Source organism: Rhodotorula toruloides (genome assembly GCF_000320785.1).
Source record: "Rhodotorula toruloides NP11 unplaced genomic scaffold Scaffold23, whole genome shotgun sequence".
In the NCBI taxonomy this organism is placed as follows: Eukaryota; Fungi; Basidiomycota; class Microbotryomycetes; order Sporidiobolales; family Sporidiobolaceae; genus Rhodotorula; species Rhodotorula toruloides.
In genome coordinates, this window is record NW_015622983.1 from 153,810 (window position 1) to 174,189 (window position 20,380).

Sequence of the window (20,380 nt, forward strand, 5' to 3'; positions counted from 1 at the left end):
CTGCAGTGCAGCGACTCGTCTATGCCTCCTCTTCCTCCTCGACGCCCTGCACCTCCCACTCGCCGACAACGTCCCACCTGCTGGACGGCGCGCGAGCCGAGACGTACTTGACGAAAGACAGGACGCCCGGGTCGCGCAGGACGAGGTGGAGGCGGTTCCACTCCGGCTCGAGCGCGAGGAGCGGGCCGTCGTCTTCCTCCTCCTCTTCCTCGGCTCCTGTTTCCTCCGCCGGCTGCTCGCTCAACTGCTCCTCCTGCTTTTCGCCCGCCTCGCCATCACCATTCTCCTCCTTCTTCGCTCCTCCACCTCCGTAAGTCGCCTCATCCCCACCCTCCTCATTCGCAAGCCAGATATCCCACCCACCCACCTCCCCACTCTCCCACTTCTCCCTCTCCTCCTCCTTCTCCAACTCCGGCGTCAACCCAAGCCCGACATCCAGTTTCGCCGACGCCGCTTCGTCCGACGCTGACTCGCCGCGCGCGAGGGTGTAGTCTAGACCTGGTCGGAAGCGGCGGACTGCGGTTGTGTAGGCTGTTGGGAGGAGGGAGGTGAGGGATGCGAGGAGGGCTGCAAAGGCGGAGGAGGTGAAGAGGTCGTGCACTTGGCGGAGGAGAGACGAGAGGCGGTCAGTGGCGGTGGTAGAGGTGGGGGAGAGCGAGAGGTAGCGCTGGAGATGCGGAGGGCCGACGACAGTCCAGCCGTCTGCTTCGCTTTCGCCAGCCGTGTGAGACGGCACCTTATTGGTGATCGAGCCGCCGACTTCGACTCCGCGACGACCCTTTTCCATCTCTGCGTCTCGCGCACGAATGAGCACCTCGATCTCGGAAGCGAGAGAGGGCGCGAGGAAGTCGGCGAGGACGAGGTGCGAGGACTCGCAGAACTGGGTGCGGAGGTGCGACACGACCTTTGGTGTGAGATAGGCGGAGTTGACGAGTGGCTGGAGGTAGGCCAGCTCGGCGGTGGAGGGGATGGTCGGCAATGGAAGGGAGAGAAGTTCGGGGTAGGGGGTTGCGGCGGAGAGGGTCGTGGCGTACTGCAGAGAGCAGCATCAGCACCCTTGCTTAGTAAGACGTGCAACGGACGCACCAACTGCTGCAGACTGCTCTTCGGCTTGAACCCGTCGCTCCCCTCGTAGCCCTCCTCGCCCTCAATCGGCTTGTGGAACCAGCCGCTCAAGCTGACACGCGCGCCGACTCCGCCCTTCTGCTTGTCACCCTCGACGACGACCTCCTCGACCGAGTGGAACGAGTGGCCGGGCTGCACTTCGAAGAAGACGAATTGGTTGAAGGCGGGCTGTGGAGAACGCCATCGTCAGTCTTCGTCAAGCGAGAAGTGCACGCTGGAGCTCACGGGGATCACGACTGAAGGCTTCGAAACGGGCACATTTGGTCGGTCGGGGTTCTGCTCGTCCGCCTCGAGAACCGGATACAGCTCGAGCGCACCTCCCCACTGCGAAACGAGGCTCAGCAAGCGCTTACTCTCAAGTGGATGGCGAACGCACCTCTGGCTGCCACGCCGGCTCGTCAAGAACGAGATAGAGGATGAAGCTGATCCTCCTCGTGCCAATAACATCGTCGTGATTCAAAAGGTAGCAACCCTCGCTGTACTCGGCGCACGACATGTCCGTCTTGATCCCGCTCAACGGGCCGCAGCCGGTCACCTCTTGGACAAAGGAGCGGAACTCTTTGCTGTAGAGCGCATCGCGGAGCTCGAGGAGAGTCGGGAGAAGAGCGAGTTCAGAGGCAGGGAGGCCGGAGAGGTTGGACAAGTCGCCCGTCTGGTTGATCTGCGGGGCGCGCGGCGTCAGACCAAGTCTTGGAAGATGCCTCGTGTCGTACACACCTTGTCTGAAGAGAAACGAGGTCAGCGAGCGACTCTTCGACGAGGAGGTGAGGTGAACGCACAAATGTCCGTCTCCTTTAAGCGGAAGCTGAGCTGCTCCGTGATCTCCTTCCTCGCACGCTTCAAAAAGTCCTCGTCAAACAGCTGGTCCACCACGGCGTGCTTGTACGGCGCCGAAGCAGCGTGCGCCGTCCTGAGCCGGTCGACGTTGTCGCGAGCGAGCAAGGTCGAGTGGAAGGGCAGCAGTTGCTCGTCGAGCTTTTGTCGCTTCGCAGCGGGCTCAGCAGCAGTCGGCGAGCTCATCGCGCGGTCAGTGAGCGTGTGGAAGAGTGCAAGCGAGTGTTCGTCGATGAACCGTGCTTGTCGAGATGAGACATCGAACAGCGACGACGGCGAAGACGAAGAGGGCGCTGGAGCGTCGCGAGGGCTGCATTGAGCGTCCGTAGAGCTGGCAGTCGACTTTAGCGAGCGAACGGATTCGACGGCGACCAAAGCCTCCTCCTCGAGGTGACCTTCTCAACGTCGAGCGTCTCGTCCGCAAGGCCAGTTGCTGTAGAATCAAGTACAAGCAATGCAAGCGTATCAAGCGGCGCCAACCTACCCCGTACAAGCGTCGAACCCTCCAAACAAGCGAAGCCTCCTCCCCTCCTCACTCGTCTGCCTCGTCTTCCTCTTCGTCCTCATCATCCTCCTCGTCCTCCATCTCTCCGTCGCTGCTGCGGAGGGAGCGCCCCCCGCTGTTGGAATGCGCCTCGCTGTCGGAGTCGCCGTCCGCGTCCGAATTCGAGCCCGAGTCCGGGTCGTCGTCTTCGCCAGAGTCGTTTTCCTCCGAGTCGCGCTTTTCGTCGTCGCCCGCTGCGACAGGTACACATTCGATCTCGGGAAGGTCGCCTGCCTTGAGCTGTGCGAGCTTCGGGCCACGCGAGAGCATGGCGTAGAGCTGCAAGGGCGATGCAGGTCAGCAATGATGCGTCCAGAGCGGGCGAGACGGCTGTCCGCACCGCTTGAGCCCAGTACATCTTCGTCTCCCGCTTGCTCCTCCACTGCGACGGGTGGTTCGTCCAACGGAACCGCGCGCCGAGGTAAACCAAATCGTCGGCGTTTGTCGTCGTTTCGTCAAGACCCGCAGCGTCAAGAAGGAGGCGGATGAAGATGACCTGTCGCTCGTTGATTCCTCCGCCGAGCATCGTTTCCTGGTGGCGCATGTCGGACTTGTGCTCGACGAGGCAATTCGGGAACGGGAGAGGGTAGTAAATGGTCACTCCCGGCATGGAGGGGATCTCCAATTCGCCGCCGAAAAGCGATGTTGGACGGTCAAAGAAGTCGGCGTCGTACTTCGACTCGGGATAGTCGGCGGGATCGGAAGACAGGTCGGCGAGGGAAACACCTGTGGTCGCACTCAGGATGAGGCGGATGGCGTGCAGGCGAAGGTTGATTTGGAAGTCGTCGATCGCAGAGTCGACTACAGGGCGACGCTCCTCCCACAAAGCCTCGTCGCAGAGGGGAGACGCAGGGAGAAGCCACGGCTTGATTGATGGCTGCCTTCCGAGTTCGTACAAACTCGGCAACAGCTGCGGCGGCTTTGACGATGCTTCGCAGTAGTCCTGATAGAACGGGCGGAGGGCCTCGCGGCGTGCATTGGCGACCTGCCAGCTCTGCTTGGCGGCGGCGTGACGGTCGAGGATGCCCTGGATGTATCGCCCGAACGAGCCCCAACCTGTGTGCGCACGATGTCAGCTTAGCTCTCGCGGGTTTTGCCGCGCCCGAAGGCGCACCCTCCTCGTCGTCCGCCGGCGACTCTGTCGGAGGCTTGTGCTTCTCAGATGCCATCCAAGTCACGCGCTCAAGGTACCAGTCGGTCTGCTCCTTGGTCCACCCGTGATTTGCGACAAGCTCGTCGACATATCTGAGGATGAAAAGGTCAGCGGGTCCTCCTTGCGCGCTGGCGGAATCGCACCCTTGAGCTACCGCCTTCACATCTTCCCGCTTCGCCCACCGCTTCTGATCCATGGCTTCGCGATCACGAGAAACCTTCATGGAGAAAGCGATGTCGAGAGCCGACGACTCCTGCACAGACGGAAGCCGTTAGCTGGCTGGAACGGGCGTTCAGGTGAACGTCACGGACTAACCTTCTGCTTCTGGGCAACTTCCGCTCGTTTGCACTTGACAAAGTCATCGACAAGGCTGAGAGCGGGCCCGTACCCCGACGACCTTGACAATTGCATCGAGCCAGATGCTGCATAGCGGAGAAGCTCGTCTTCTTCCTCGAGCTCGAGCAAGAGGCTATGGACCTCCGCGAGCTCGGAGACGAGGTACCAGACTGCAGGAAGGCGTCACTCGGCGAGGACGAGCCCAGAAAAGGAAGAGACGCACCGGGCTGCTGATTGCCAGAGAATTCGTTGATGCCCTCTGCAAATCGGTCCCGTCAATGACGAGATCCTGCAGATGCAGTGTGCGGAACGTACCGTCGTGAAACGGCACGCAAAGATGCGCAGAAGGATGCAAGTCCGGCCACTGCCTCGCAAGCTTGCTCTTGGCAATGACGCTGCGCGACGCTCACAAAGTCAATGTTTGCTGAAGATAAGCACTGAGGGCGCTCACTAGGTCTTCCTGCACCGCGCGCAGGAGCGGAAGCGGAGGTAGCAGTCCCGGCGAAAGTAGAAGCTCTCGTTGCCGCAGATCTGCGGGATGAGAACGTCAAGCCCGGCAAAGGTTCAGCGTCTCGCGTGATGTACCTGGCAGCCCTTGCCGTACAGCAAACACGCAAGCGCGAGCTCCGTCATGCCGGAAGGAAGCGGGATGTCGTCGCGACGGCGCGAGTTGGCCCAGATGTAGCCCGAATTCGGCGAGAAGAGCGTCTTGCGCATCGCCTTGCAGGTCCTCGAGAACTCGAGCAGGTCGCGTCCGTCGAGGTAGCCGCAGATCTACGTGGAAGCTCCTTGTGAGCGAGAGTGCGGGCTTTGGGGAGTGGAAGCGAAACTCACCTCGAGGAAGAGGTCGTCCGCGAGGCGGAAGAGAAGGTCGAGGCTGAACAGCGGCTCGTCCTCGTCCTCCTTTGCCTTCTCCTTGCCCTTGCTCTTCGACTTCCTCGCCTTCTTGCGCGGTCCTGCGGGCGAGGTCAACGAGGACGAGGTCAGCTTCCTCCGCCTCGCGCTCGTGCGGCTCGTGCGCGCACTCACCTGCTCCATACGTGTCTCCAACGCGCTTCCTGCCCTTCGCGCCGCCTGCCTTGCCCTTCGCGCCCTCGACGAGCGGCAAGTCCTCGAACCCCTTCGTCGCGCCCTCCTCGTCGCCCGCAAGCCAGTCGTCGTCGCTGTCGGCCTCCTTGTAGCTCGTGCGCGGGGCTGCGCGTCCGCCTGCCATCTCTGGGCGTGTCGTGGCTCGGCGAGGGAGGTGTCGAGGAGGAAGAGAGAGGACAGGGGCGACGAAGGGGTCGTGCGCCGGCAATGTCAAGTTCTTGCAGGCGCTAGGTTAGCGAGCAGCAGAGGAGCTCGTTGAGCATGTGGATAGCTCTCGGATACGATCTGCAGAGTCCCTACAACAGGGCGCCTGGCTTTCCGAGGCCACGACGGCTTGATGGGCCAACGCGAGCGGACGGCTCGTCAGGAACTCTCGCAGGTAAGAAGTGTGACGTAGAGCAGAATGTGTAGTCGTCAGACAAGCGGTAAGAAGCGCGTATGCTGTTGCGCGGCGAAGTTCAGGCGGCAGGGCCGGCCAGTCGAAGCCGTGTCGAGCGTCGCTTTGTGCCTGCTCAGCGGAGGGAGAGATAGAAGCAAAGGAGCGCCATGAGAAACGGTGGAGGGAGATGGGCGAGACTGGACGGGGCGAAAGAACAGAATCGAGCAGAGGGAGAATGAACAAAGCGAAGGCTGCCAGGCGATGCTCCGTGTTTTAAGGCCTCGTCCAATGCCGGTGACCGTCGCATAAGATCTGTAGGAGCTCATCAAGAGATCAGCGCAGCAGACAAGCGAGTTGCCAGGAGCACCGAAGAGATCGTCGACGGGGAGCAGGATGTGAAGAGTCTGGCCAGGCTCGTGGGGCTACGCCGCCGCACTCATCCCTCCAGAAGCTACCTTCCGTCACATCACTATACCGCAAGAATCCCCGCAAGCCAGTGTCGTCGAGGAATAGCCTCATCAGTTGAAGGAGGAGGAGCGAGGTGTAAAATAGCGAGTGTCCCGTTCTCGAGCGCCCAAGCTCGTCAAACCTGCTGTGGTAAGTGTGAAGGCTCGATCAACAGTTCCAGCAGCTCGCTCCCTGGGTCTGGCGGGAGCATGACGATGTGGAGAAGGACAACCAGCGGGTTCGCCTCTTTCAGAACCACACACTCTCGCTGTACGGGCTACTTCGCGGCGATGGACACGCTGTGGAGCTACGTAGCTCCTGCCACGACGACCGCGACCTCGCCTGTTGCTGCTCCACCTCCCGCCGCTCCTCCCCCTCCTCCGTCCTCGGGCGACCCGCTGTTCGACTGGGCAGTCATCGTGACGTGAGTCTCCCCCTTCAGCTCAATTGGAACCAACTGACACGGCCTATCGTGCAGCGGCTGCGCATCCGGGATTGGGAGGGCCGTCGCGCTGCTCTTGGCGGAGAAGGGTGCTCGTCTGGCTTTGACGGACAAGGACGCAGACGAGGGACGGCGATTATGCGGTGAGATCAAGGAGAGGTATCCGAATGTTGACCTGGCGTATGCGACGCTCGACGTGACCGGTGCGTGGATCGACTTCTCATTCTTTCGTCGCTGATCAGGCTCTTCATCCCCTCACAGACGAAGAAGCGGTCGGCAGGCTAGTTCGGTCGTTCAAGAAGAGCTTTAAGCGGTTAGACGGACTCGTAAATTGCGCAGGTGCGTTGCGCGTAGCGATGCTTTCGTCAGAACGAGACTCATTTTCGCCTCTCCAGGCGTCAACCTGCTGTCTCCCGGAGTCCACCAGGTCAAGGTCGATCTGTGGAGTCAGACGATGGACGTCAACGCGCGAGGCACCTTCGCCTTCTGCAAGCACTTCGCCGCCATGGTCATTGCGGACGAAGAGGTTGCGGATCCTCCGAAGGGCGGTTATGCGGTCGTGTGAGTTGCTTCTTGCGTCCTGCTCATCATTGTGCTGACATCGTCGAATCCCGCAGAAACATCGGCAGCAATGCGAGCGTAATGGGCTTGCCGAACAGCTCAGCTTACGTGAGTCGTTCGCGCTACTCCTCGAATTTATTATCTAAGCTGGCGCTCTCCTCGCAGTGCGCTTCGAAACACGCGGTGCTCGGGATGTCGAGGGCTATGGCGAAGGAGTACGCTCAGCGGGATATCCGGGTCAACGTCGTCGCGCCAGGTTCGTCCATCTCGCTTTCCTCAGATGCTAGGGGCTTACCAAGCTTTGACTCGCAGGCCCTATCGACACGCCTCTGCTACACAACCTCTTCGACGCATCGAACATGTCGCTCGACGACGCTCTCGAGCAAGTCCCGATGCACCGCGTCGGGCAGCCCGAAGAAGTCGCCAAAGCGGTCGCATTCCTTCTTTCCAGCGACTCCAGCTACATCACGGTGCGCGCCCGAGTTTTTGATTGCTCTCGAGGAGGGAATGCTGACGTCCTCCGAGTCGATTTAGGGCGCATGTTTGCCGGTCGACGGCGGCTGGACCGCCTAAGAAGAGCTTCGTCCTCAGACTCGCATGTACTCGGTTTGCAATCTATGTTGACATATTCTGCTCATCTACCAGGGCTGCGCGCCCCTCCAACCGTTCTCCTTCGACGGCACGACCCGCTGAGGCTGAGCTTGCGGCAACGGCTGCGCCAGCGGTGCTGCTGCGGACGTCACTCCATCCTGACCGAGCAGCGGACCGCCTGCGCCGTGGTCTGGGTCTGTCGTCGCTTGCGGTGCCGCCTCCTTGCCGCGAAGTCGGTCGAGCAGGCCGCCTGCGAGTCGGAAGACTCCGCCTCCTCCGGCATCGTGTTGTGCGGGCTGAGTCGGTAGGGCAGTCTGAGCGGCTTGCATTGGAAGCGGGTGTGCGGTAGGGTTGGCTCGCGTATGCGCAAGATTCGCCGCGGCTGGAGGCTGAGGAGCGGGAGAGGAGCCAGCCATGGGCGGTCGTGCGGTGTGATGGAGGGGGAGGGCTGTCTGCTGATGGTGCAGAGTGGCAAGATGAGGGAGACGGGGGTTCGCTGCGAAGAACGGGAATATAAGTCGAGCTGTCGCGGAGGAAGAAGCGCGGAGAAGCGGACACACCTGCCGCTTGAGCCAACGCTGCCACCTCTTCCTGCTCCTGCAACGCTCGCATGCGCTTGACATACTGCTGAGCCGCCCACGGAAGGTTCTCGAGATACGGGGGGACGACGGGTTGTGCTGCGGTCGTAGCGAAGCGAGACTGCCTAGCGAGCGGGTCGTCGAAGAGGGCAAAGTCGTCGCCTGCGAGCTGCACCGTGTCAATGGTGGTCCCGACGCACTCAAGAGAGCGTACTGGACGACACACCTCGGCCGAAGAGACCTGCCCCTCCGCCCCGACCTGCTGCTGGACGCTTCCAACTGGAGGCTGCCGCGCCTCGTCCGGCGGCAGCCGTGCCGCTGATTCCTCCAGCGTGTGCTCCGCCCGCGCCATACGCCTCGTGACCAAGTCCAGCGAGAAAGTCGTCTTCCAAGCCGAACAAGGGCGAGTCGAAGTGGGCGCCGCCCGTTCCACCAAAGTGCGAGTACCGTCCGCGGGAGGTAGGTCCAACCGCTTTCTTCGACTGGGAAGGACGACCGCTGTAACGGCTGCGAAGTGGTGGCTGGGCCTTCGAGATGAGAGCTGGAACGCCCTCGGCGCGGACTTCGTACACCTAGACCGTGAAAAGAGCGTTAGTCGGGGGCACAATGAGCGAGATAGGCGGCCACGTACGTAGCCTTCTTGCAGGAGAGCGGGATATTCGACTGGCAGTGGGCCGTAAATTCGCAAGCCGAGCAAAGCGTTCGCTCCGTATTGCTCGATGGCGAAGCGTACAAGGTCGTCCTGCAGGAGCTGCGCTTCTTGCTGGATGATGAGTTCTGCTTGTTGCTGATCTTGCGGAGGCAGAGTGGCGAGGTCGGGAAGGTCGAGCGGGACGGCGTGTGAGATTGGCTCGAAAGTCTTCGTCACGCCGGCGACTGCGGACAGGAGCGGTCAACGCGTAACTGAAAGCGACATGATCGTTCTTACCGTGCGTTTCCTCCGCTGAAGGCGCGTCAGAGGATGTCAGCGACTCGGTCTGGCGCCTGGCTGCGGAAGGAACGCACTGCAGATGAATTCCTTCATCTTCAGAGCTAGCTGGCGCTCGTCAAGCGTGCTGTTGCCTTGGGCGCCCGTCAGTCCGTCCGAGCCTGCGCGAAGAGCCACTGTCGTGCAGAAAGTTCAGTCGAGCTCTTCGGAGGGTAGACCGCCCGAACTCACGCTCTCGCTCGACTTCGTCCTCCTCGTACGGGCCGAAACCGTACTGTAATCGCTCATCTGGGTGCATCAGCTCGAGGCGGTGGCGAGCCGAGTCTTCCAGCTTCCAGAACTCCGGATCGTCATGCAGCGAAAGGGGACGACGCGAGATAAGCGGCGGACGCTGAGGCAGGCGGGGATGGTCGTGCGAGAGCCCGAGGGCGTGCTTGTACTCAAGCAGCTCGCGTCTGTGGGAAGGAGGATAAGCTCGACTCGGACAAGTTGCGAAAAAAGATTCCTCGCAACGCACCGTCTCCGATCAGCTAGATCCGCCAGCTCTTTCTCCTGAGGACCCGCAAGATCAGCTTCTGTACGAGCAACAGCTCCGAGCGGAACGCACCTGCTTCTTCTTCTTCTCCTCGAGCTCCTTCTCGCGAAGCTTCAGCATCTCGGCTGCCGTCAGCTTGACCTCCTTGTCGAGCTCCTTTTCACGCTCTTCCGCTTGTCTCACGACGCGATTCTTGTCGTACTCGAGAATCTCCTTCAGCGGGTCCTGTGTGCGGCAGCGTCAGGAGTAGGGAGGTATACGCAGAAGATGTGCAGGCGTACCTCCACCTTTCCCGCCTGCTTCGCTTCGAGCCGAGCGACGTCTGCTTTGAGTTGTGCGAGGCTGAGGGTCTACGATTAGTGCAACCATCGAACCGAAACTCGGGAAGAAGGGTAGACTCACGACTCGTCCTTCTTTTGCTCGTCGACCAGTCTGCCCTTCTCAACAATCTTCTTTTGCGCGAGCTTGCTCGAGGCGTTCTGCCAGAGCGAGCGTTAGACTCGTCCACGAGCGTGTGCTGACTACGAAGCGCAGCGTACCTCGACTTCCTTCGCCAGCTTCTCCTCAGCAGCCTTCTTCTTCGCCGCTTCGAGTCTCTAAGTCGCAGAGGCAATCAGCGATACCATCGGCTTGCGAGGATGTGTAAGCTTACCGACTTCTCCTCCTCCACCCACTTCTGATGCGTGAGAGGATCTCGCCTGCGAGAGGAGTTCAGCGTCAACAGCTCGAAAAGGCCGCGTCAAACCGTCACGCACCACGTCTTGGCGCCCATCTCGAAGAACCTCGGATTCAGCGGCATGTTGAGGGATAAGGCGAGAAAGACAGTGGAAACGAGCGAAGCGGCGGGAAACGAAGCAAAATGGAAGGCTCGTCGTCGCAGCAGACGCGTGTCAATAGCTTGTGTCGGCGTGATGGTGTCAAGGAAGAGCGAGAGAGCTTGGAGAGAGCGCTGCCGTCCAGTCGCGGCGACGAGACAAAGGGCGGCTGATCCGGCGGTGTCCGCGGACCCTTGTCGTCGTCGACCTCGACTTGACGTCGAGCGAACCTCGGGCACGTCGAGCGCCGGCGAAGTGCATGCGAACGATACTGTTGCAACAAAAAGGAGACTGCACAACGCACATGTAAGGCCCGCGCCTCAGTCTATTCCTCCGTCATCCTCCTTCTATACCTCCTCCGTAAGCTCGACGAGGCCGCCTTGCCAGCTGCGAGTGGAGATGCAGGTCAGCGATCTGCCGCAGAGAGCAGGTGAAGTGCGGGGCAGAGGGCGAACGTACTACTTGACCCGCAAGCCGGCAAGGTGCGAGTACGTCGAGCGGTCGGTGCCGACGAAGCTGCGACCGCGGGCGAGGACGGCGCTATCAATGATGGTCGGCCACCACGCTCCGTACTTCTCCTTGGTCTCGCAAGCGTCGTGGTCGATAACCTTCCACCCGAGCCCCCTGACCTCCTTGACGAAATCTGAGTCGCCTTTCTCGTCCGTCGTGCAGACAACGGCGTAGTCCTTCGCCTTGATGCCGAACGAGCGGAAAGCCGACTTGCCCGGTCCAGTCCAGCCGTCAGGGTCGTCGAGGCGTGCTTGCAAGGCGGCCTGGACGCGACCCAGTGCGACCTTGTAGTTATCCAGGTCGGTGTAGGCGCCGCGGAACTGGAGGAAGTCGCCGCGACGAAGATGGATGCTGATGAACGGCGGGACCTTCGACGGCTTCGAGACGTCGAAGAGCCGCATGAGGTAGTCGTCGACTATCTCCTCGACGCGCGAGTTGAAGTGCATGTACCGGCCGACGTTCGCCCAAGAGAGTCCTTCGCCAGGCGCGCCGGGCTCGAGGGGTGTCGCGGAGACAGGCAGCTCGGGGAACATGATCGGACCCATGAAGAGCGTATTGTCGAAGCACATGATCTGATCATCGGGCGGGTCCGTCACACTCGTGTTCATCCCCTCCTTGAAGTTGTCGAGCGTGTTGCCCTTGAACTCCTTCACGCCTTCAGGAAGCGGTCGTTGCGGAAGATGCTCGCGTTCGACCTTGGCGACCCATTCTCGGCGGTTCGCTTCGTCAAAGTCGAACACTCGGAGGGCGTCGAAGGCAATGTCGAAGCCGCCGAGACTGCGAGCGAGAGGCGGGAGTGGCCAGTAATTGACCCAGATGTCGTGGAAGTCGAACGACCAGGAGGCGAGGTTGGGGAAGCCGACGGTCGCTTCTTGTATGGACCAGCAGGAGAGGTTCTCGTTCTGCGGGAGCGAGCCCGAAAGGTCCGGGGCTTTGATCCGCGACATCTCCACGGCGGCGATGTGCGACTCGTGCCAGAAACGGTCGAGGTCGTAGAAGTCGCTGATGTTGGCGGGTTGCGCGCCGTCGATGTGGATAGGCCAGAGAGTCGGGCTGCAGAAGTACGGAAGTCAGCCATGAAAGAAGGCAAGGACTGACATCCGCAGCGAGCAGGCAGAGTTCGTCGAGGGAGGGGAACGCGCGAAAGGCAGCGAGCGACTCACATGATCGCGACCCGGTTCGTCAGCTTCGCAAAGTACAGCAGCTTCTGGATGCCAATCATCTGGTTCGCTGCGGTCGAGGAACGAGAGTCATTCTTCGGTCGTTACTGAGGCGCAGAAAGGAGCGGTTGCGCACCATGACCTCCGTAAGCGGACGCTGTCACGTAGCGAATGCCGTCCTTCAGCTGCTCCTTCAATGTCGCCGCCGGCCCGTCGTAGTTGAGGAGCTGCGACAAGTCCAGGTCGTCGAACAGCATGTCCTCCTCCGCCGCGCCGAGTCGACTCCACTTCAACGCGCTCCACCGATCGTAGACAGCGCTCTTGAGCCCACTCGGCGTCCGCGCCAGACCTCCGAGCACCTCCCTCGCCCGCCCAACGCTATTCCAGCCTATCCGTTCGCCCGCCTCGTCCGTTCGCGCTGCTCCCGCCAGCCTTAGGAGAGCCGCCACGCCCACCAGTGCTACTAGCACCGCTCTTCGGCTCAGGTTCCGCACAGACAGCCGCCGCAGGAAGAGTGCGAGTCCTGAAGGACCGCTACTCCGTGCCGTCGTCGACGCCTCAAGATACGCGATTGTCCGCTCGATCTCCTCGTCATCATCGAGATCTGCACCTGTCAATGCGTTCGGGTCGGGCGAGACATCGTACGAGGCGTGCGGCGAGGGTGAGAGGGAGGATGAGGCGGAAGCGAGGGCGGAAGAAGGGAGCCTCGAGTGGAGAGGCAGGAGCCGGCTTGTCGAGGACGGCGAGGACGATCGTGTGGTTGTAGCTGACGACTGGCGCGTCGAGCGGACATCCTGCATTGTACGAGAGGAGGTTGCGAACGAGGTTCACAGACGGCGAGATGAAAAGGCGCGGGACGGTGAACGAGCGTGGTGCGGCCGCGAAAGGGGTGCGTAGGGAATGTGTGGTCTATCGAGCAGTAAGCGAAAGCGCAAGAGCAGCCAGCGCTCTTGTCGACGGGTGTGGACAAGGGTCGAGGCGGACTTGGCGCACAAAGTCAACTTCGTACAACTCGCAACATCTGTCCTTGCGCTTGCGCTGTCCTGAAGGGACAATGAAGTCGACCGCCTCCACAGGCAGGAATGGCCAGGCGAGGCGGAAGGAGTGATTGCAGGGAACCCTCGACGAAAGGCCCGTTCACCTCCTCGGCGAACCCTCTTGCGTTCCTGCCGCCGCAGAAGCGGCCAACTCGGTCACCATGACGGTGGATACACCTCCCACAGCGAGACCTTCGCTTCCTGTCCACCCGTCGCAAACCATGCCTTCGCTCTTCCTCCCTTCCCCCTCCCCCCGTCGTCCTCACTGTCCGAATCGTCGTTGCTGTCGACGAGAAAGCTAGCCTCGTCGGGTTCGAGCGGCGCAAAGACGAGTGCTTGGAGGGAAGAGCGGTGGTGAGAAAGGACGGCGAGGGGTTGAAGCGACTTGGCCGAGTACAGTCGCAGCCTGCGTGGAAGCGCGCAGTTGAGCAGTGTCAGTCAACCACATGACTGGGAAAATGAGGAGCCAGAGATGCACGCACTCGCCGTCCCAGCCCGCCGTTGCCAGCAACTTCCCGTCGCTCCGCACGGCGACAGCCGACTTGCCAGGCGAAACCGTCGGTTCGACGTGTATCCGCGGCAAGAGCGCTTCTTGTTCGTTCTGTTAAGATCTAGTGAGTCACATTGGGCGTAGGAGAGGAGGAATGCGACGCACGATGTCGAAGACGCGGTACTTGCAGATGAAGTGGTCTGCTGCGACCGTGAAGGCGAAGCGATGATCTCGCGTGACGGCGAGCGACATGACTGTTCGCGCCGTGTCAGATGACTGACGAACACCGCCGAACAGCGAAGGAAGCGGACGCACCAGCATCTCGATGCCCTTTCTCACTCCACACTAGCTCCCATCCCTCGTTCTCCTCAACCATCTTGCCTTCCTTCGGTGCCCATACGCCTTGAACTCGCTCGGAATCGCCGTCTAGTTGTTCGAAGGAAGCGGTGGGCGAGAAGCGGAAGAGGGCGAGGTGGCCTGACTCGTAGCCGATCAGGAGGTGGAGCTGTGGGGCGGGAGGTGGCGTCTCCGAAGTTGCCGAAGAGGGGGAGGATACGTGTGCAGATGTTGAGGGTTCGGGAGCGGTAGACAAGGTGGCGGAGGAATCTGGATCGGGCGGACGAGACGATGGTAAGTGGAAGAGGTGAAGAGCCATGATGGTGCCTATGCAAGCGAAGCGAGAACGTCAGAAAATGAGCAAGCGGTTAACGGAGCGCCTGCTCACCCGTCTTGACGCCAAGCGGGAACGCATCCTTGCCGACCGAACGATGAAGGCGGGCCTTTGAAGGAACGTGGAAGATGTCAACCTGCGCGAACCGAGTCAGCGTATGTACTGCTACCAACCCAAGTGAGAGACGCACAAAGTCGTCTTTGGTCAAGCTCGGCACGGCCATCAGCGCTTCCTCCGGCATCGCGTCAACCTGACCCTCGCGCTCCTTTCCCTTGCCCTTCCTATCGCCGAGGCGCATCACGCTCATCCGGCAGAAGTTCATCGCATTGACGTCGATCGACCAAGCTGGCTTGATCCCAGTTGAAGGAGAAGAGGGAGAGGGAACGGCTGTCGCGGCGCCGTGGTCGAGAGTAGTGGCTGTCCCGTTCTGGACAGAGGGTGTGGTGAGGCGGAAGAAGTGTACCATGTTGTCGCGGCCTTGTCTGCGAGCGCTCGGGGTCAGAATCCTCCGGCCGAGAGTTCGAGGAGATAAACGAAGCGAACTGCAGCTCACGTTAAGATCCCGTTCCCATGCTCCGCGACACTCAGCACTCCCTGCTCATGCGCCTTCCAGAAGAAACGTGGACGGAACGACTGCAAGTCCCAGACTGCGACGAAGCCATCCGTGTCGCTGCGAGAGCGAGGATTGTGGTCAGCACTCGTCGTCCCTTGACCCGCTCGACTCGCTGGACGCACCCAGTGAAGATGAACCTGGCACAGCGGGAGAAACGGACGCAGGAGACCGAGGCAGCGTGACCACGGAGGATGTACGAGGGAACGGGAGGAGAGGAGGATATGGAGGATTGCCCGCGCTTCGCGAGTTGGCTGGCGGGCATGGCAGGAGAGCCTGACAGTACTCGAGCACTATAGCGATCGTCTCAACGCGAACAGCGGGTCCAGCGAGCGAGGGTCAGTTCCAAGAGAGGTGCCGCTTCCGCTTCCTCTTCAATCACACACAGCTCAAGCGCCGCGCTTGTTCCAGCCAGCTTGCACGAGACAGGCCCTACTCGCTGAGACCGCACAGCGATTCTCCGCCTCCCGCACGCTCTCTCGCTGTTCACCCGCTCCATCTCTCGTCTGTTTATGACGGAACCTCGTCCACCGACACGCTCGTGTGGATCCGCCAAAGATGCTTTCTCCGCGTCTGCAGCAACGGCGACGCTGCCGGCAGTCTTACAAGCGGCAACCGACCGCCCACTTGTCCAAAACACCTTCCCCTCGACCGCCTGCTCAACAACACCTCAGACGCAGGTTCTGAAGGCTCTGGAGCAGTATAGGGCTGCCGAGCTCAAACAAGGAATACGAGAAGCAGTCGTGGGAGCAGTACTGGGGCAACCTGAACGGCGCGACCACGGACGGATTTCTCCCCCTCGCTTAACTGCCCGGACGGGTCTGCCGCTGGGACGGGCGGGCTTCCGCTGAACTTCTGACCGTCCTGGCATCATGCGTACAGAGCCCAAGTGCGTAGAAGCGGCTTCGGACCGGATGATCGGCGAGTGCGAGGGAGGCGGAGGAGCGCTCGTGTTGTGCGGCGAGGAGTTTCCTTCCTTTTCAGCCGCCCAAGCTGACTTGGTTCGCTTGCAGGCCGGTCCCAATGCCTCCATTACCTGCGGGCCATCTGCTTCGAAACCCTCGTCACCGACACGAACCAGTCGAAAGTCGACTGTTACGTCAAAGGCGGCCCCTTCTACTTACCTTGTCACGCCTCACCCGCGCAATGCGCTCGCGTTTTCCGCCGTATGCTCATGACAGCTCACCCGTGTCTCCCTCATTTCGGGCCGAATCACGCCCGCCTCGCACTGCACCTCGACCTCGCCCTCTTCACCATCCGCCAGAACTACTCTTCTCCCTTTCGACTCACGGCGTCGACTCCTTCCGCCCTTCTACCCCTTCTCGCCTCGCTATCAAATATCTTATATAGCGACACGATTCTCCCTACCATCCGCGCCTCCTCCCGGCGCAATTGTTACGACTTCCGACAGAGAGTCAAGTCGTCCGCCCAGAGTCGCCGCACCCACCAATCTCGCAGTGCCAACGACGACGAGGTGAGGTATCCACGGTGAAGATGGACTCCCAAGGACGTACGAATGCTTCTCGGTAGGAGAGGCGGTCGTTGCCGGGTCTTTTGCGCGAGTCATGCACGTCTCCGCGAGACTCGCTCCGAATACCTCTGCTTCTGCTGGTACTATAGACCTGGTTTCACGTTGTTACTCTACGTAGACGCCGCTGCTGGTCGCTCATCGCTCCTCGTTGCCTGTACACGCCAACTTCGCTTCTCATCCTCTCTTCCTCTTCCGCTTCACTCGCTTTCGTGACAGCCGCTAGATCGGCTCGAAAAGGGGTGTCACAAGTCACAACCGACTCACACATGCCGCTACTATCGCTCGCGAGCCCTCCCACGCTCCCTCGACTCCCCCTCGCCTCGCCTCGCCGCTCAGACCTCCTCGACTTCATCGACGAGTACTCGCGAAGATGGTGATGGACAGGCTGGATACACACGCTCGTCAGCTGCCTCAGGATCGGCGGCGGAGTTGCTGCACGTCTCGCTCGAACGGACGTGAGTCGAGGTCTTAGCTGCCCCTCTCCCTGCCGAGCTGACAGCCTTCCAGGCCTGCAGATTAGTCGACACCGAGAACCTCAACACGTGCGTCGCTTCAGTCCCAGCTTGCTGGCCGACGCGGCCGATCTGTGCCCGCTCAACTCCCTCTGGAGCTTCCCCTCGTCGTCGCTGCTCCTCCCCCTCTCGCATGCCACGAACATCGGTCGCGGTCGTGACTAAGCAAGAGCGCGACGCGCATGCGGCACCGATCGAGCCGTCGCGAACTTGGGAGCTCTCACCTGGCGAATGATTCTCGGTCGGCTCGACAGGAACTGAGGCGGCGCACCTCTCTCCACAGCGCGCAGGACTCGACTCTCGAACGCTGGCACGACACGTTCGAGCCGGGGGTCTCAGAGGAGAAGCACCGACGAGCTAGTCGCTCGTCTCGCTTCTCGATTCTGCTTGACGCAGGTGCGTCGGTCTCCGTTCGGGCTGTCCCTTCATCCTTACAGGCGGGACAAGGCTTCTTCGTCATCTTTCATGGTTTGAACACATGTACTTCAGCGGACTGACGAGAACGGCATCGACGCACCCAGATTTGATGCGCGCTGGCGATTTCTTGGAGGTGCTTCGATCCTCGCCCGGGCTGTCTTTCGAGGTTACCATCGCTAGCAGAGCGTCATGCAAACTGGCACTACATGCAGACTGACGAGGGCGACATCGACGCACCCAGATTCTTCACGCCGGCTTAGCCTTCAGATCTCTCACAGTGAGTAAGTTACCGTACGAGTTGCTCTCGACTTGATGGATCGCTGCTTGTGGCAAATCTGAAGGGTAGGATGTGCGAGAAGCGCCGGTGGGGCTCGTGGAGGTCTCCGGGATGGGGAAAGACGCGGTCACCAGGAGGTGGAAATGCTACCGATCAGGCCGCAACATTCCTTACAGGCTGAGCGGTAGACGAACTGAGAGCTGACGTGGACGGCGCTGGCGCACGTAGACTTCGGACACCTTCCGCTCGTCAAGGTCTGGCGCAAGGTGCGTCAATCCTCGCCCGGGCTGTCCAATCCGTACACGCGTCCGCAGCGCTATAACATCCAGAATATCAATTACAACATCTTTGACTGACGAGGGCGACATTGGCGCACCCAGGTCACGCAAGCCAACTCAGCTTCACGTCTCGCTTACCTGGTGCGTCGGTCCCCGTCCGAGCTGCTCTAACTCGCTGGATCGTCGCAAGATTCGTCTTGGTCAGACAGATCACGAGTGCAGGATGTACTTGACGGGGGTCGAGGCGTTCGAGGGCTTCAAGAATCGCTTGGGCGTCGAGGAGATCGAGATTCCCTGCGGTGTTCTCGCGGTTATGCCGCCGCCGACCAGCCGCGACATCTTGTTAACAGGCTAGATGGTGAAGAGAATGCACCTGAGCTGACGAGGACGGCACCGGCGCACCCAGACTCGTCTTTCCGCCAACTCACGACCAGGTGTGTCGGTTTTCGTCCGGGCTGCCCAACTTCTACCAGCGCCCGCAGGAAGGGTTTGCGTTTGCAGCGCCCGAGTATTCCGCGTCGTATACTGCTTGGCTGACGTGGGCGACATCGACACACCCAGGCTTTTACGTCGGCTCGAGCGAGTTCGGCACCTCTCAGCCAAGGTGTGCACGCCTTCCTCCACCTCACTCCTCACTCCCTTTCTAAGTCTCATCGCGCCGCAGTGATGAACACCGACGCTCAAATCGAGCTTGCCTTCCGACAGTCTCCCGCACGGGAGGAGTAGGAGGCACGCCGCTGGACGCGGAAGCACTAGATCGCGGGCTGCAACGTCATAACTTCGTGCTTGTCGCGCTGGAGAGGACTTGCTGCTTGTCATCGCTACTCGTCGTTATCTAAAGGCCTAGGCACGAGGAGGAGGAGGACGACAAGTTTGCCACAGCGTCGCGCTAGCGGGCTGTACCTTGCGGCTATTCTCCCACTTCTCTCGCTCGCGAGAACGTAAGCGAGGCCATATACTACTCAGCTCATCGACGACGTCCGTGTCCCTTTGTTCTCGCCCGCTCCTCCCTCTCCCTTCTCCCTCTCACCCGCAACCGCTGCGGATGAGCACTACGCCTGTGGACGATCCTGCTGAGTCTTGAGATCCTGCTACACCCGTCGTTCACGCCTGCGATGCCCTCGTCATCTCACAGTCGGACCTCACGCCCTGGTGTTGATGAGGTCTGCACGGCAAGGCGGACGGCTCGCGAAGGGATGGGAGAGCCACTGGGCGGCACTTGGAGGTTCAGGAATGCACCTCGGAGGCGACAACGCTCTCGCGTAGCGGGCGACACCGCTCGACGACCCGCTCACGCCTCTCTCCCTCGCGACGCTCACTCGACTTCCGCCTCACGCGCTCTGGTTGGCTCAGAAGTGCTGCTGCTGCTTGAGGACCGATCACTCGTTTGAGCCGATCGACCTCCCGCGGTGCCCTATCGCGGTGCTGCACCGCTAGACCGCCTCACCCGCCCACACCTCTTCTCCCGCCTCGACAGCTCTCACGCGCTCGCAAGCGCTCGGACGGCCCCGACTTGCCGTTCAGCGCTTCATCAAGTATTCGGAAGCGGCGGGATGGCGGAGCAGGAGGTTGCGAGGCGGATCTGAGGAGGAAATGGTCGCTTCGCCTGGCAAGTCTCCCGCTTGCTCGCCTCTTCGCGCTCAGAGCTGACCGTAACGCCCCTGCTAGCAGCTTGTCTTGCCTGACAAGGAAACCCTCACCCCGTACGTCGCCCCAGCACCTCAGCCTGCCTGTTGAGCCGGCACTCCGCACCCGAGTGGAGCGACCCGGGTCGAACGGCAGCAGCTCTCTCCACTCCCCTCCTGCCCCTCGGGCACATGCGACATGCCATCCCCGACTACCCGTTCCACCAGCTCTACCGTGAGGATACAACTTTCCTCGGCTACGCCGACCACATCTCTTCACCCTGTCCTTCGACTTTCCGTCGCTATCGCCTGCGCCTCCGTCGGCGTACCATCATCATCCAGCTCCTCTATATGAGGTCCGATAGTCGTGCGAGGAGCACATTCAGCGCCCTCGCCGCAGCAGCTGTCGTATGCGCACGGCTTGACATGGTGTTGAGGGCGACGTCCTCCTATAGGTGCTCGCTCCCGATGCCGACTCGACACGCTCGTCAAGACGGACAAGGCTTCGAGGGCTGCCGATCATCAAGGCTCCCGCTCGTCAGCGACACCAACTTCAGGGTGCGTGTCCCCGCCTTTTCGCTTCGACTTCGCTGGGCTGACAATTGGCCTCGCAGCTTGATTTCCTCGCCTCAAGAGGTGCGTCGCCCCAGTGTCGAGCTTTCCGACCCTCTCCAGTCGCCGTCCGCGGCCACCCTCTGTCCCGAAACGCGAAACTCCGACAGAGCCTCGTCTCCTGATCGATTCCGTCCGCTGCGTCCCCGAAAACCACAAAACCACAAAAAGTTCTAGCCTGCGTTTTAGGATCGACAAGATGCTGAGGGCGACGCACTCTCGCAGATCGTCTCGCTCGCTCGCTCCTTCCGCGGCTCCACCTCCAAGGTGAGGGTCCCCCTGATCCACTTCGAA

The 20,380-nt window shown here is 61.1% G+C and overlaps 6 protein-coding genes across 6 annotated transcripts; 1 reads left to right on the top strand and 5 right to left on the bottom strand.

The window, feature by feature from the left end:
- Nucleotides 1–19: 19 nt before the first annotated feature.
- RHTO_03826 (oxoglutarate/iron-dependent oxygenase) lies at nt 20–2,145 on the bottom strand (the record flags this gene model as incomplete). Its single annotated transcript, XM_016417495.1, has 5 exons — nt 20–1,033; nt 1,087–1,293; nt 1,351–1,449; nt 1,502–1,842; nt 1,905–2,145. 5 exons carry the CDS (start codon nt 2,143–2,145, stop codon nt 20–22), a joined length of 1,902 nt encoding a protein of 633 aa, XP_016271147.1.
- Nucleotides 2,146–2,491: 346 nt separating this feature from the next.
- Nucleotides 2,492–5,205, bottom strand: RHTO_03827 (F-box domain containing protein; the record flags this gene model as incomplete). Its single annotated transcript, XM_016417496.1, has 11 exons — nt 2,492–2,782; nt 2,844–3,559; nt 3,618–3,748; nt 3,800–3,909; nt 3,972–4,162; nt 4,216–4,251; nt 4,308–4,387; nt 4,444–4,523; nt 4,578–4,766; nt 4,827–4,948; nt 5,022–5,205. 11 exons carry the CDS (start codon nt 5,203–5,205, stop codon nt 2,492–2,494), a joined length of 2,130 nt encoding a protein of 709 aa, XP_016271148.1.
- Nucleotides 5,206–6,197: 992 nt separating this feature from the next.
- Nucleotides 6,198–7,483, top strand: RHTO_03828 (short-chain dehydrogenase/reductase SDR family protein; the record flags this gene model as incomplete). Its single annotated transcript, XM_016417497.1, has 8 exons — nt 6,198–6,331; nt 6,386–6,552; nt 6,611–6,688; nt 6,745–6,910; nt 6,967–7,018; nt 7,076–7,166; nt 7,223–7,380; nt 7,445–7,483. 8 exons carry the CDS (start codon nt 6,198–6,200, stop codon nt 7,481–7,483), a joined length of 885 nt encoding a protein of 294 aa, XP_016271149.1.
- Nucleotides 7,484–7,548: 65 nt separating this feature from the next.
- On the bottom strand, nt 7,549–10,341 carry RHTO_03829 (uncharacterized protein; the record flags this gene model as incomplete). The annotated part of the gene is made up of 14 exons (XM_016417498.1): nt 7,549–7,997; nt 8,062–8,241; nt 8,306–8,651; nt 8,711–8,955; nt 9,008–9,022; nt 9,085–9,183; nt 9,239–9,462; nt 9,525–9,559; nt 9,615–9,767; nt 9,824–9,884; nt 9,945–10,021; nt 10,082–10,138; nt 10,195–10,240; nt 10,298–10,341. 14 exons carry the CDS (start codon nt 10,339–10,341, stop codon nt 7,549–7,551), a joined length of 2,031 nt encoding a protein of 676 aa, XP_016271150.1.
- A 363-nt stretch (nt 10,342–10,704) lies between these two features.
- RHTO_03830 (GDP-fucose protein O-fucosyltransferase) lies at nt 10,705–12,827 on the bottom strand (the record flags this gene model as incomplete). Its single annotated transcript, XM_016417499.1, has 4 exons — nt 10,705–10,744; nt 10,817–11,920; nt 12,031–12,097; nt 12,164–12,827. The coding sequence occupies 4 exons, from the start codon at nt 12,825–12,827 to the stop codon at nt 10,705–10,707; spliced, it is 1,875 nt and encodes a 624-aa protein (XP_016271151.1).
- Nucleotides 12,828–13,220: 393 nt separating this feature from the next.
- On the bottom strand, nt 13,221–15,099 carry RHTO_03831 (WD repeat protein; the record flags this gene model as incomplete). Its single annotated transcript, XM_016417500.1, has 8 exons — nt 13,221–13,470; nt 13,547–13,665; nt 13,720–13,808; nt 13,870–14,217; nt 14,279–14,360; nt 14,415–14,706; nt 14,778–14,894; nt 14,960–15,099. 8 exons carry the CDS (start codon nt 15,097–15,099, stop codon nt 13,221–13,223), a joined length of 1,437 nt encoding a protein of 478 aa, XP_016271152.1.
- Between the last annotated feature and the right edge of the window lie 5,281 nt (nt 15,100–20,380).